General features: G+C 44.0%; 2 protein-coding genes across 2 annotated transcripts; one reads left to right on the top strand and one right to left on the bottom strand.

Moving 5' to 3' along the window:
- Nucleotides 1-7,900: 7,900 nt before the first annotated feature.
- On the bottom strand, nt 7,901-10,156 carry BCR41DRAFT_359576 (P-loop containing nucleoside triphosphate hydrolase protein; the record flags this gene model as incomplete). The annotated part of the gene is made up of 5 exons (XM_022025225.1): nt 7,901-8,964; nt 9,044-9,514; nt 9,599-9,830; nt 9,916-9,948; nt 10,093-10,156. The coding sequence occupies 5 exons, from the start codon at nt 10,154-10,156 to the stop codon at nt 7,950-7,952; spliced, it is 1,815 nt and encodes a 604-aa protein (XP_021878338.1). The 3' UTR covers nt 7,901-7,949.
- A 2,877-nt stretch (nt 10,157-13,033) lies between these two features.
- BCR41DRAFT_147459 (hypothetical protein) lies at nt 13,034-14,091 on the top strand. The gene has a single exon (XM_022019576.1). It carries the CDS (start codon nt 13,352-13,354, stop codon nt 14,036-14,038), a length of 687 nt encoding a protein of 228 aa, XP_021878337.1. The 5' UTR covers nt 13,034-13,351; the 3' UTR covers nt 14,039-14,091.
- Nucleotides 14,092-15,039: the final 948 nt, after the last annotated feature.

Below are 15,039 nucleotides of genomic sequence, written 5' to 3'. Positions count from 1 at the left end.
AATGAAGCATCCTCAATCTGAGCCTGTGTCCCACGGATGACAACCGGAAGTACCTGTCTGAAGTCGCCTCCAAATACAAACACTTTACCACCGAACGGAGTATCCTGTTCCATAATGTCTCGAAGCAGCCTGTCTACAGCCTCAAAACAATGCTTATGCTGCAAAGGAGCCTCATCCCAGAAGACGACATCAGCATTACGTATTCTTACGGCAGCATCTTGCCGCATACCAAGATAGCAGATGGAGCGACAGTCAACAGGGATCGGTATCTTGAACGTAGAATGGGCTGTATGGCCGTTATGGAGAATAAGAGAGGCAATTCCTGATGATGCGACAGCAATCACACTTCGCTTATGTCGGTCAGTGAGACAACCAATGAGCGTGTTGTATAAAAAGGATTTGCCTGTTCCTCCTGGGCCATCAATGAAAAAAAGTCTCTCATGAACCTCACCCTTGGCTGCCTTAATGATGTGTTCAAAGGCTATCCTCTGGTCCAAGTTCAAGTGTATCACGTTATTGAGAGCCTCTTGTTCAAATTCCCATTGCTTCTGCGTGTCATCAACTTGATCTTCCTCCTGTAGGGCATTTTCTATTCCTTGAGGCATCTCTGGAAAGTTAGCCAGGCAGGACCCAAGCTCCTTCAGCACTTCATTCAGATCGTAGAGTGCCGAGCTCTTAGCTTGTTCCTCTGCGATACCCTCCGCAGTAGCAGTTGCTTCTCCCTGGAGTCCTTTACATATATGAAGGAAGTCTTCTGACAGGTCCCTTGCAAAGCGAGTCCAAAGAGCCAGTGGGTCAGAGAGACTACAGTTGATCATCATAATACCAAACAGGTGCCGCAACATCCTCGGTAACTGATATGTGGATGCTTCTTCCAAGCAACGACTCCATTCTTCATCATCCTCGAGCAAGCCGCGAGCAAGGGCAGCTGAGTAAAACGTATCAAAGACCTTGTTGACTTCAGGCACGGTGCGGAGCTCAGCAAAACTCTTTGCTCCTTTGACATGCATAAGCAGCAGCCGAAGACAATACCTTTCGCGTTCTTTTGGCTGGACAAAATAGATTCTAGAGAGAACCTTCGTGCTATTGGTCCTGGCTCTCTCTCTCCATCTTCTACTGCGCTTGTCCCAGGTGTAGTGATAAGGCACATCAGGGTACAAATAGTATTCTGGTACCTTTATATTGCTTGCCGCTTCGGCATTGGCTGCATTTGTTGCTTCTGCCCTCGAAATTTCTTTCTCAATGGCGCTATTGAGCTTGAACCATGCCATGAGCTGCGAGTCTGGGCACAGGAGATGACTTGCTCGAGGTTAGCATCAGAACCGAAGACCACTTGCTGCTGATCCTCCAGATGGACAGGCAGTCGAACAACATTATGGGATTGCCCATGGAGCGCAAAGCCATACATACGCCATAAGCTCTCGCAAGTAGATACATATCGGCTATCCCTGTATTTGCTGACCTCATCGAGATTAACATTTCCTCCATCCGCTGCCAGCCACGACAGCAACTGATGCTCTATCATGACCCTTGTGCACGTATTTGTAAATATACTTGACTGATGACACTGATCCACAGACTTCAACGTTAATATGAGCGTTATATTTGGTTGTAAGCCATAAATTGTGAGGAACAACCCAAGTGTTGTCGACAGTGTTGCCTTTTGAGTTTACAAAGGAGCGTGCAGGATCATTACGTCGACGATAGTTCGGGTAGCCATCCTCGCTTCTTGCAGTATTTCCCAAAAATGAGCGTGGGTACTTTTTGCTGCAGCTCCCTTCCACCATGCATGGCGCTTTAGAATTATGGACCCCACATGGTCCATGTACCATGTGGGAAGTTACTGTCTCGTACGCAAGCGGGGCACTGTGTCGATCGGGGATCTCTGCAGACACAATAGAGTCAATGTCGCCTGCAGTCCGAGGCTTGCTTCCATCGTCAAGAATTATGAGGAGATGCTGATGCGGCAAACCACGTTTCTGGAACTCGACGACCCAATTGTAAGCAATAACTTTCCCTAGGACATCTTTCTTGAAGAGGTCATCCTCTAGAGCCTTCTTTTTGAGATTAAATACTCGTACGCAAAGGTCAGGCCAATCAGCTGCTGTTTGGCCTTCATAAAGAGCCTCCTGGATCTCTGGCCACTGGGGATTACATGTGAAGGTGATGAAGAGATCTGGCTTGCCAAACTTCCGAACCATGGCAATGGCATCTTGGAACAACTGTTGCATAAATCTGGGGCCTCCAACAAAGGAAGATGGTAAGATAATCCGCTTTCCAATATTCTCTGGCCTGAGATTGAGGTCAATTGCATCTACTATGCCGATATATGCATCCGCTTTGAGCTTAGCTTGATTCATACTGATATATAGGAGCCGAGAAGTTTCCAACTTGTAATATTGGTCGACAATATATTGGTGAGCCAAACGTGGAATCATCCAAATGCAGGATCGTTGATCTGTTGAGCTCATTGGGCGGATTTGCAGTCTATATGCATAGAACTCCCTTTGGCTGACGAACTCTCGGGTTTTTTTCGTCCGGCTCTCATGAGGTTCCATCTGGTCATCCTCAACATCCTCACCATCGCTTTCTCCAAGAGACCTTTCAGACCCTAGCTCTGACCCGCTTTCCTTCTTATACTTGCCGTATGTCCACCCACACTCACCATTCGGATGCAAGAGAACGTAGTGAAGGCTGTTGTATGACGGATGAGTCTCGCTGATCTGCTGTAAACCGCCCCCTTTGTATTCAATAACTATATCCCTTCTTGAAACTTGGCTATCATCACCAGGCATCAAAACAGCGATTTCAGAGGACGAAGGGGGACCATATTGTCTCCGTCCTTGGCTCCTTAGGTCACGTTGGGACTCAGCACGGATGACGACCCTTAACTGAGTATCTTGACCATTGACACGCTCTTTAATGTTCTTGAGTAAACGGGCCATCGGGTGATGTCGTTCGAGAAGCTGTTGTAGCTCAATTAACAAACTGCTGTCGAGAGAACCTTCAAAGTACCCATTGCGAATTTTGGCCTGCTCTTCAGGGTCATGAATATGGCTGTGGATCTGTAAAAACTGAGGATCTACACCTTCAGACGGGCTCAGAGGGCCAATCAGGTGAGCGATACCTCCGATAATACGGAAAGTGTACACGCCTTGTTGGCTGTTTGCAAGGCTCCTGTCATGGTTTACTTTCATCGACGTAAAGGACAGAGCACAGTTGTATTGCCGTGCATTATTTCGAATGGCTTTGCTTCTCGCGTCTTGGCCACCAAAGACCTCTAAAAAGCGGCGCGGAATACCCTCCAGATGAGGGATTTTGACTTGACCTCTACCGCAGCACAACGAAAATTCTGGTCGGTGCTTGGTGTTTTTCACTCGTTCTTCAAGGAACATGATAGCATTGCAATAAGGGCACCGGACCATCTGCTCTAAGCGGTGTCTATGGCGCTCGATATTGGGGCCTGAGATTAATTCTTGTTGGAACCTCCTTCTAGCGGTGGGGATAGTATCCATACTATTGGAATATAGAATCACAAATTTTTATTATTATCCTTCATAGTCCAGCGACCCTTTCCTGTGTAATCTTTCTCTTTAATAAATCTCGAGCTACAGAACTACCCTTAAACTAAAAATAAACTTTTTTTTTTTTTTTTTTTTTTTTAAATTCTCTCTGCTGGCTGATCTGGTACTACATCTTTCTTTTTCTCGAGCTTCCGGAACACGTCCATCTCCATAGAAAAATGAACTTCAACGATAACAATGTCCACAACACATACACTGCTTCTAACTCTACGGACGGCAATCCCGGTCCTTCGATCCTGGAGGGCAACCCCGCTCCACCATCCACCCTACCCAGTAACACTTCCCTTCCAGAAAACAGATATGCCCTCCCTCCGGAGATCCTGCAAGCTATCAGTGCTCTCACGCAGTTCTCCCAGAACGGAGGCGCGTTCCACCAGCCAGACACACCAATCCAAGACCCATTTATGCGTCGCGCGGAGCCCCTGTGCTACCTGGCACCCTACGAGGATTTGGAACAGGTCATGCCTTCCCTCAAGAGACGAAAAGAATTCCACACAGTTAAGTTTAATGACGAGGAACAACGTTACTACGATATTAGCCAATTTCCAAAAGTGGAAGATATGGAATACACACCTCCAGCAATCCCCAAAGAATGGGCTATTTCCGATAGTCTCAAGAATGCTGATCAGAAATTGGTCACACTGGCAACAAAAGCAGCACACATTACGAGGCCACTCGCTGCAACAGCGCATGCACTTGTCTCTCAAAACGGTGAGGACGTTCCAGTACTACATATCCTCCGCACCCTGGATACAGTCCAAACTCAAATATCCATGCTCTGCGAGCAGATCAATAAAATCCGCACTGAAGCATTCTACAAGGAAAAGAAATTTATCACTCCTCCAGACACATCGACCAGACGCCAACTGGTCGAAACAGCCGATTTACTTGAACATGCCAAGCTTTCGCAAAATGTCAAGAAATACAGCAATCCTAACCGAGGTAGAGACTACCGAGGCAGGCAAGGTCGCTTTGGAAACAATTCAGCTACTCAAACACAGCAGTATCAACAAGCGACCCCTCAGACTCAAAGCCAACAAACAACGCAACCACAGCAAAATAATAATTACGGCTTGGGCGGCCAATTTTTTCGGAGCTCCCCTTCCACACGGGGAAGGGGACAAGGAAGGGGGCGCCAGTAGGAGGTCGACTACACCTCTACCAAACAGCATGGAATCTATTAACAGACGAGAAATGGGTACGCAGAGTTATTCAGAATGGATACGAAATCCCGTTCGATTCGCTACCACCAATCAGCAATACAACAACACACAGCAGCGTCCGCTCCAAAGAAGAAATGAAGACGATAGAACAAGAAATTGTAGCATTATTAGCCAAGAAAGCCATAGAGGAAGCTTCAGAACATGGGTTCGTGAGCCGCATCTTTACTATTCCAAAGAAAACGGGGGATCTACGCCCCGTATTGAACCTAAAGCCACTGAACAAATTTATTTCACCCCCTCATTTCAAAATGGAATCAATGAAGACGGTTTGCAATATGATAAACAAAAAGGATTACATGACGAGTATAGACTTAGAGGATGCCTTCCTACATATTCTAATACACCCCGAATCACGCCGGTTCCTTCAATTTCAATGGAAGGAGAAAACTTACCAGTTTCGGGTGCTCCCCTTCGGGCTGTCGTTAGCCCCTTACGTATTCACCAAGATGCTGAAACCAGTGCTGAAATGGGCCAGAAGGAAAGGGATAAGGATAGCAGCGTATCTGGACGATATCCTGATAGTAGCCTCATCACAACAGTTGTCGGAGATACATACCGAGATGGTTCTCCAGCGACTAGCATCCGTAGGATTCAAGGTGAAGGAGTCGAAATCACATCTAAAGCCGACACAGACAGTCCAACACCTAGGATTCACAATCGACAGCCGCAAGATGACACTGTCGGTACCCAAGAACAAGATCCGAGATGTCCGCAGAGAGGCATCCAAGATGATAAAGAAAGGAGAAATGACTCTGAGAGCATTAGCATCATTCATAGGCAAAGCTCTGTCCATGACAGCAGCAGTCCTTCCAGCACGACTAAGAACTCAGAACCTCACCCAGCTGAGAAACGAAGCTCTCCGACAAGGGAATTCATGGACGGCATCTATTTCGTTGACGACGAAAGCCAAGGAGGACCTCCAGTGGTGGATAACCAATTTGCGAGAATGGAACGGCCACACTTGGATAACCCAAACCCCTCAAGAGGAGATATTCACGGATGCGTCCGACACGGGCTGGGGAATAGTCCACAAGAACTATCACTACTCAGGAGTATGGACCAGTCGGACCACAGCCAACACATCAATTGGAAAGAACTGATGGTAGTATGGTATGCCACCAAGCTACCTCAATTACAAGGCAAACGAATTCACTTGTACTGCGACAACACAACGACGATCGCGTATGTGAACAAATTTGGAGGAACGAAGTCACCACAGTTAATGGAACTTGCGGAAAAGATTTGGGAACATTGCCTACAGACAGGGACAATGATTTCGACGTCCTTCGTACCATCGGAGTTCAACCCGGCGGATCCACCCAGCCGGCAATTAAACACCCAACTAGAATGGAGCCTCAAACCCGAATGCTTCCAAGCCATAGACAAACTATGGGGACCACACAAGATCGACCTATTTGCCTCTCACAAGAACACTCAACTTCCGACATACATGTCGTGGAAGTACGACCCGTCCGCCCTAGCGCAGAATGCGCTACTGCAACCATGGAAGAACTTGGGCAGATTATACATATGTCCACCATGGAACCTGATTCCCCAAATTCTGGACCGTCTAAAGAGAGAGCGCCTCAAAGCCACGGTGATCACACCCAATTGGACAGGAGCGATATGGTACCCGACTATCCGAGCGATGACCACGACGACGCCACTCAATCTAACACGAGCAGCAGTGCACTCATCCTCGCCACGAGACCCGGGGATCCTGAACAAGAACCCGGCATGGTGCTTGCTAGCCTGGAATATCGACGGCGCCAAGGTCTCTTGGAGCAAGGCCTCAACGAGGACGCCGTAAAGGTATTACTTGACTCGGCCTCAGAGACTAAAAAAAGTCAAAAATATAACCATATCCAGAAAGGATACATCAGTTGGTGCCAAAGGAACCATATTGACCCCGCTAGGGCCAACCCAACAGCACTCATCAACTACTTTGCTTGGGGTAAACGAGCTAAAGGTTGGTCACCTCAGACGATTTTAACGTATCGAGCACATCTCAAAGGCCTATACCCAGGTTCAAAAGTATTCGAAGACGACTATACGTTCAACAAATTCTTCAAAGTCCTTAAAGCCAATCAAGTCTGTCCTGCTAAAGATATAGATATCGACATTACGCCAGTTCTCGACTACTTCCGAGCTCTAGGTGACAACGATACCATTTCACCCATGGAATTGACCAAAAAATTGTGTTGGCTATTAGGCATGTGTTTATTTCTTCGACCTAGCGATATCGAGCGTATCGACCTCTCACGTTGTAAAGAAACTAGACAAGGAATACACGTCTACGTAGTAAGACCGAAACAGACAAGGCAAGGAGTCCACCAAGATACATCCTCTCTCCTTTCCATCCATACACTTGACCCACTATTATGTCCGGTTGCCACATGGAAGACTTATGTACGACGATTAGTTGGCCGCAATCTGAAATGGCCACATCCAACGCTCCCAGATCTATCATATAACCCTCTCATTCGCTACGTCAACGAACCAGACTCACCTACAGGAGCGGAACGAATAAGCAACCACATCAAGAGTGTCATGTCCCTTGCTTCCATGCCATCACAAACTCGAATTCCTAAGGCACGCGCCGCTGGTTCCACACTAGCAGCCCTCAAAGGTTCCGACCTGGATGAGATCGTCATGCAGGGCCGATGGGCCTCGCAAGAGGTTTACAAGAACTTCTACCGGTTGTCAAGTAGAACCAGGTGCAATTTCACAACAACCATTCTTAGCTGATCTCTGGAGTCACAGGAAAGGGTCGCTGGACTATGAAGGATAATGGATAGCGAAGACGACAAAGGAAGTCTTACGCTCATTATCCGTACCAGCGACCCTTTCCTGTCCCGCCCACGGCCACCCAAGGAGCATACGATTCTTAGCGGTCGAAAAAGAAAGATGTAGTACCAGATCAGCCAGCAGAGAGAATTTAAAAAAAAAAAAAAAAAAAAAAAAAAAAAAAGTTTATTTTTAGTTTAAGGGTAGTTCTGTAGCTCGAGATTTATTAAAGAGAAAGATTACACACAGGAAAGGGTCGCTGGTACGGATAATGAGCGTAAGACTTCCTTTGTCGTCTTCGCTATCCAAAATGGGACGTCCTTACAATGTTGGGTAAAAAAAAATAGAATTGCTGTTAGACAGTCAACAGCTCATTTTCAATTCTCTTTGTATTGCCACTACTGTCCTTCCGGCGAGCACTCATCCGCACTGTATTAAAATCCCTATCGTGCCAGAAATGCACCAAATTCACCCCTTGGTCCAGTTCCGCGTCGGTTTGCCAGTATGGGTGCTTAAAATAGTCGTCCTCACAGGTAAAATGAACAACCCAAGCTTCTTCTGCTGGGAGCAAACGTTTGTAAGTTGACGTCTTGCTGATATGGTCCTTAATAGAAGATTGACTCCCTGTAGCCAAAAGCTCGATAACAACCGTCGGCTCTCCTGCTTTCTTGATGACAATATCACTATATTTGTGGTCCTCAAGCTCACGGAGGTGCCACTGGCCAATGATCTCATATCCTTCTATTTTGTTTAGCCAGTTGGTGAGAACCCTCATCAATTCCGTGTCATAGACGCTCTCCCGAGGGACTTTGGCATTGTATCTACCCATAGCCTTAACTGTTTTCCCCGATCTTTTGTATGATCGAATTCCCGCCTGCATAATCAAGTTTTTATCGAAAAATCGAAGAGCAATCTTCATAGTCTCCAGAATATTCAATAATGCTTCTTGACCTTCCTTTGGAGGTGACTCCGAAGGAGCGTTGGGATATTTTGATGGAATAATATATCTCCTCACAAACGAGTCAATGAATGCTGAGGCCATACGGTAGTTACTGTCATCAAGTCTTATCAGCACCCCTTCTGCAGTTAGGAAGTCTGCCAATCCCTGTTGTTCCATGTCTGTGATAGATATATCGCCGAGATACCCAATAAAATCTGTTCGGAGAAGATTAACAGCATCTGTAGCTGATTCACTCAAAAGTGAATCAACCATCCTTCTAAAAGTATGGTACGAAAACATCCTCTTATTTTGATTGTGTGTGGAGAAGACCTGCCATGTATCGTAATCGAGACAATTCGTCGAGTCGTTGACTTTCGAGCGAAGATACTCATGAATGGAGCGTCCACAAAGACAAATCATTCCTGGATGACTATTGACATTGAGCACAATTCATTGTATTAGAATGGCACATCAACTCGTGGAGAGTTAACTAAGCTTAAAAAACATACCCATTTGACTTCGAGTGTATGTCTCGAATAATCTCATCATCTATTTTAATCATCTCATCCTTCGCATAGTCATTAAAGAGCTGCTGCGTTTGATCAAGAGTGAAATACGGGTTCCTGATAGTATTGTTGACATGGAACGGGGATATGTGTTGATCTGTTGTTCGAAGGCGCTGAAGACTAAAGGTTCCACATACGATAACACTGTGAATGGCGTAGACATTGTTTTTACTGATGTCTCGGAGTGCTCTCAAAAAATTGTTTCTGACCTCATCACATGCTTTGAACAGTTCATCAAACTCATCAATCAAGATGACAATCTTCTCGTTCTGGAGTTTAATTTGACTGAAAGCATCGAGAAAATCAGCGTGGGTTGTAAAGTCATCGACTTTATAGTTGCGGCGAAGAGCATTTCCAAAAGTTCTCCAGAAATCAGACTCATTATTGTCAACGGCAACTCCCTCAAATGATAGTCTAAATGAAAAATAGAGGGTCAGTACTGGTATATTAGCGCATACATTGCATCCACTTTATCCATTTTCGCAGGAGTTGGCTTACGGGAGGCAGCGATACCCAAAGTCAGCTAATTGGGGGATAAGTCGATACAACCGTGTTGTTTTTCCAGAGGCACGTGCGCCTATGAGCATCACTAAATCGCGGCGAAAAACGCTCTGTAGTATTTCCTTATTTTTGTCATGGTCCGCAGGATCCACATAGTAGACTTTATTAACATCGTCGAATCTGATCGGTCCATTGACTGTCCACCTCCTCTTTTTCAAATCTGGCGGTGCTAAAAAAAAAAAAAAAACAGCAAGACCTGTCAGAAGAGAAAAATAAAGAATCGGTTTCCAATCCTTAAGGGAGAATTAGCTTACATAAGTCATCGGCCCTCCTTTTTTTCTCCGAGTCTGTTGGTAAAGGAAGCAATGATAGAAATTGGCAAGAAAAAAAGAAAAAGAAAAAGAAAAAGCATCAGAGGTAGCCGTCAAGCACATGTGCGATGATTAACCTTTTGAAAAAAGAAGAGAACCAATTAAACAAATGAGTCTTACTCGAAGTGGAAGTAGACGGATCTAAACCGCAATAATGCAAAACCAAAAATAAAAAAAGGATCATTAGTAATCAATGATTAGAACAAGCGTCACCACATGGCAATTAAATGCTTGCATGCCGCAGTAGCAAGCAATTAGAATTTAAATAAGCTCAAAATGGAAGCAGCAATCAAAAAGACGCAATTGCAGACTATGATGTCATACACAAAAGTTTGAGAACAAATAGCCAATCCCTTACCTTGCAATGGCCGCTGGACGATGACGTGTATGGTTTTCTTCGCTGGAGTAGAACCAAAGACCTCAGAGATCTCGCTTGTTGAGTCGTCAAGTTCCTGCGGCTTCTTATTTGCCTCATCATCGGCAGTCAGATTGTTAAGCGCGATTTGTCTTTTTGGTGCGGATGGGATTAAAACATGAAAGAGGATGAGGTCCTGCGCACGAAGGTTATCAAATAAAGGCGATTGCTCCTCCTTGATTTTCTTCTTGAGATGATCCACAGTCTTATTTGGTAGAATGTCAACTGAAAATGCTGTGGAATCGCCATCAACAATGCAAAAGAGCGTAATTTCGGTTGTCATTTGTTGCGATTAATCGGCACAAAAGTTTAGTTGTAGTGGTGTAGATCAAACAGCAATGAAAAGAAAGCGATGAATGGAAGAAACTGGTATTGAGGTGGTTAAAGAAAAGAGAGTATAAAAAAAATAATGAGAGTATTTTTCAACGTACAAAGATAAAAAATTTTGTAACTTCATCTCTACTTTTTATTTCATTGCACCACTATTTTATCCTACATATTAAAAGAATTAATCTATTTGACAACCCGGGTTGTCACTCTTATTTGACAACCCCCCCCTTAATTATTTTTCTCAATTTTTTTTCTTTGCGTGACAACCCGGGGTTGCCAAATAGTAAAATATCTAATTTGACAACCCCAAGCTCACTATTATTTGACAACCCTTTTTTATTGGCAAGATTATTATGTGAAAATCGTTTCTATTGCTATCCCTCAGCAACATGAAATCCCTCCAGCAATCTAAAAGCTTCCATCAAATAACAAACTTTTTTTTTTTGGTTACGAGGTGTTGTTTTTTTATTACAACTGATTTCTAAAACAAGGGTTTGCTTTTATAGAAAATGTGCCTATACGGGTAACATGCACTAAGGGGTTTTTGGATATATAAGCATGCATAAATTCGGAGTGGTTATGCGACGCTTGATGGCGCATGCGTAAGACGCGGAAAGGAAAAAAAAGAGAGACAGAAGAAGCTATAACCACAGTCATGATAATGGAGTGTTGCCACCATTTTAGAAATCCAGCTGAGAAAGGCCCTCCAAAAGTGCAAGATGGTGAAGACTTGTCATGTGACAGGTTGAAAAAGACAATTTTTCTTCTTTTCTTGACAACCCGGGTTGTCAAATAACAAAAAAGTGAAAATTGAAGACCTGGGTTGCCAAATAAGCCGGTGTGACTGCTAAATTAGGGGGGGGTTGTCAAATAAGAGTGACAACCCGGGTTGTCAAATAGATTCACCCATATTAAAACGAAAGGGTGTCTGCACGTGCCGAAATGTGACTGCCATGAAGGCAAAGTGACTGCTACAGAGAGTGGCTTTGGTCCCAATATGGCTCCCCGGGTGGAAATAAAGAGGCATCCTATTTGTAAATGAAAAGAGAAAATAAAGGGTAGTGCTCTCTTCATTGCAAATGTCGACACCAAAAAATTTTTGCTCAAAAAAATTTGACCTCTACTCTGAGTACGGTATACCATACACACTATTAAAGGTCATGTCAACAATATACGATGCGAGAGTATATACATATTATGGGCCTGAACTCTTGGCGTACTTTACCACTCTACACCTTCTTCTATCACATTCCTTGCTTTCACACACTTTACCTTCACATATCTTTCACTCTTCATTTGAAAAGAAAAAAAAAAGATATGTCCCATACGTTCATCTGTCAGACCTTCGCCACCTGCCAAATGGGTCATCAAAGCATGGCAAGTCCGGTGAGACGGAGGTTTGAAGAGAGCTTACAAGGAGGAGAACAGGTGAAGGAATATGACTGGGCTTATAGGCCAATCGGCTCTGCCCTGCTTGCATTGCTTGAATAGGAGATGGAAAAAGGGGAAGAAAGGAAAAATGAGGTAGAAAGGTTTAAGACTGCAGCCGAACTTCGATGTAGTGCTTGCTTGACGTAGGATGCTCTTGCAGCAAGGATGTGTTTGTCCTATTCTAAGGATAGCCAGGCTCAAGTCCTTGGTCTAACGGCACTCACTCCACCGAGTTGATCTCCAGCAGCCGTCCCGCATACCTCCACATGAACAACTGTTCGCTCTCTTTCAATCCCACAATCTCCCTCACAAAAAGAGGACAAGGGACCTGAAAAATATTTAGACAGTAGTTATCAGAAGCTAAGATAAGTGAGAATAAGATGTGGGTCCACACACCACATCCATGGGGTATTTATTCATTTTCTGGTAGAGAGACTCGTACCAAGTAACTACATATCTATCTAGAAGCGACATGGGATTATTCAGGAACCATGTCGTGTTTTGTCGCGTCTCTAGTGACGCGTTATTATTATTATATTTTTCTTAGCGTATTAATTTTGGGAATTCCCCTAGTATGTTCCTAGTGTGTTTTTAGTATTTTTCTTAATCTTATAACTGGGCCGTTATTATCTTGTATATTGAAATATACAACAACTTTCTCTTTTATTGAGGAATAAAGCATAACATTCCAGGCACCAAGCGGGTTGAGAACGGACGCGAAGGATGATCGCGATTGCTTAGTTCTTTATTTTATGTAAGCGCATAAAAAAATTTTTTTTTTTTTTTTTTTTTTTTTTTTTTCAGGAACAAAATAATTTGCTCAAATATCCGAGCATCATGTTTCTCTCTCTTCTTTTTTTTTTTTTTTTTTTTTTTTTTTTTTTTTTTAGATTCTTACACATGCATGAATCAGGTTCAAAGATTGGTTCAAATCAGTGGCACTTATAGGACACGATTATAACTCGCAATGATGATTGGTTTGAAGATCAGCCAGGATCAGATCATGTGGAGAAAAAGATTTGTAATGTCAGGAACGAATCAGGATGAAGGAGAGTTGTAATGAGAAAAGCAATGAGGAGAATCAACTGGGGGTCATTGTGCTTTTCATTCCTTCATTCCTAAAACATTGTTGACACTCAAACTCTTCTCAACACAAAACAGGCTTTCAAATCTCATTTTATCATTCTTTGCATTGCTTGAATTATGTCTTTCTCCAACAACACTGCCTCTTCTTCCACCAGCAAAGTTGCTGGCAAAAAACGCGCTCGTGAGGAATTGGAAAGTGATAAGAGCGCAAGTCGCCAGACTTCACCTTCTACTGATGGTCCACCCGCTGACCCAGTGTTTTCTTATGTACCATGGGAGCGTCCTACCAGGGATGGGCGCAGGATCAAGAAGCTCTTTTTGGAGAGTGAACACTGCAATTTCAGGGCGCGGACAGAGAGTCCACTCTATCAGGATGGGGATGAAGTGCGACCTCGCAAGTATCTTTACCTGGAGGGAGGACAAAAACTTGACTTATACAGTAGACCTATAAGCCGTGACAATTTTGACGTATTCTGGGTACATGAGCCATCGTTGTTCAAGCAACTGAGACGTCGTAACCTGATGTTGGTCAAGGAGGCGGACTGGCAACGGTTAGAAGCGTCAGCCAAGGCATCACAACATGCACAGGTTGCTGTCACTTCAGTAGCAACGGAGACGGAAGTTGTGACAGAAACGTCAAGCAGTTGTCAAGAGTCAACGTTGGGGATGTCAGAACGACAACTCCGAAAGGTTCTCACTGAATTAGAGTCAGTTGATGTAGAGTCGCCTCGTAGCAAGCTTTTGCAAGAAAGAGCAGCACTGTTGTTAGATGTGTGTAGAACCTTTAAACCAGTTGCAGAATAAAGTGTTGTTTTCAAAATACATTTGTTGTTGGTTTTTTTTTTTTTTTTTTTTTTTTTTTTTTGATGCATGCCAAAATCTCATTCATTCATTGGTTCATTTGTTCTGATCATCACGCCATTTGAAATGACTAATGGCAATTGAAGAAAAAGGATGTGAATGGATGCTTGTGGGCATAAATTGATTGCCATTTCGTTTTCATTCCTTCATTCTTCATTTCGCCATTCTCACACTTTCAGCTAAACTTCAAGACACTCATATTCCTGTGAACAATTCCATTATACACATATTCAGAATGTCTTCCAAGAATGTTCCTCAAAGTTCACCTTCAAGTTCACCTGTTGAACTTCACTTTTCTTTCACTAGTGGGGAGAATAGTTTTGAGCACGATGATAGAGATCCTGCCTTCAGACAAGCCGACCGTCATGCACTTTGGAGAGAGAGAGGGGATCCTCGTTATCGTGATCGCTCGCCGTCTCTAGAGATTGGTGGGTCTATTATCCTCGTAGCCATGGTCCATATGTGTGACCTCTTTTTATTCCTTCTGACCGAGAAAAAACTAAAAATAAAATAAATAAAATCTAGCGTTCGCTCTGATCTACTCTCTATCTTCTTTTTTCTCGCTCAGGAACACATCCAGCGTATTGAAGTTCCAAATGAGCGAGTATGACACTTCTGATCCAATTATACACTCTCTCCAGAGCCAGCTGGCTACACTCACCAGCCGGCTTGAGGCTCTCTCGACTAGCTCTGAATCCAGTCGATCGAACCCCTACTTGGTTCCAAAAGAACCAGCTTACGAAATTACACCTGACGACTCCATTCTCGTCCACTACCCAGCAATGGACGGGAAAGATTTTTTCAAACATAAATCTGGAAACCGTGCAGACGATCTTGCATATGCAACAGAAATGGCTAAAGAGATGCAGCCTTTTGCCAAAAACACAACCCAAACCTATTCTGCACCCAAATCGGCACTCATTGACTGGCCCGACTCTTCCTCT

The sequence above is a fragment of the Lobosporangium transversale genome, assembly GCF_002105155.1.
Source record: "Lobosporangium transversale strain NRRL 3116 chromosome Unknown BCR41scaffold_38, whole genome shotgun sequence".
In the NCBI taxonomy this organism is placed as follows: domain Eukaryota; kingdom Fungi; phylum Mortierellomycota; class Mortierellomycetes; order Mortierellales; family Mortierellaceae; genus Lobosporangium; species Lobosporangium transversale.
This window is presented reverse-complemented; position numbering and strand designations above follow the sequence as displayed.

What these genes read in the sequence shown, in the direction of transcription:
- BCR41DRAFT_147459 (XM_022019576.1), top strand. Translation starts at nt 13,352, where the DNA reads ATGTCTTTCTCCAACAACACTGCCTCTTCTTCCACCAGCAAAGTTGCT.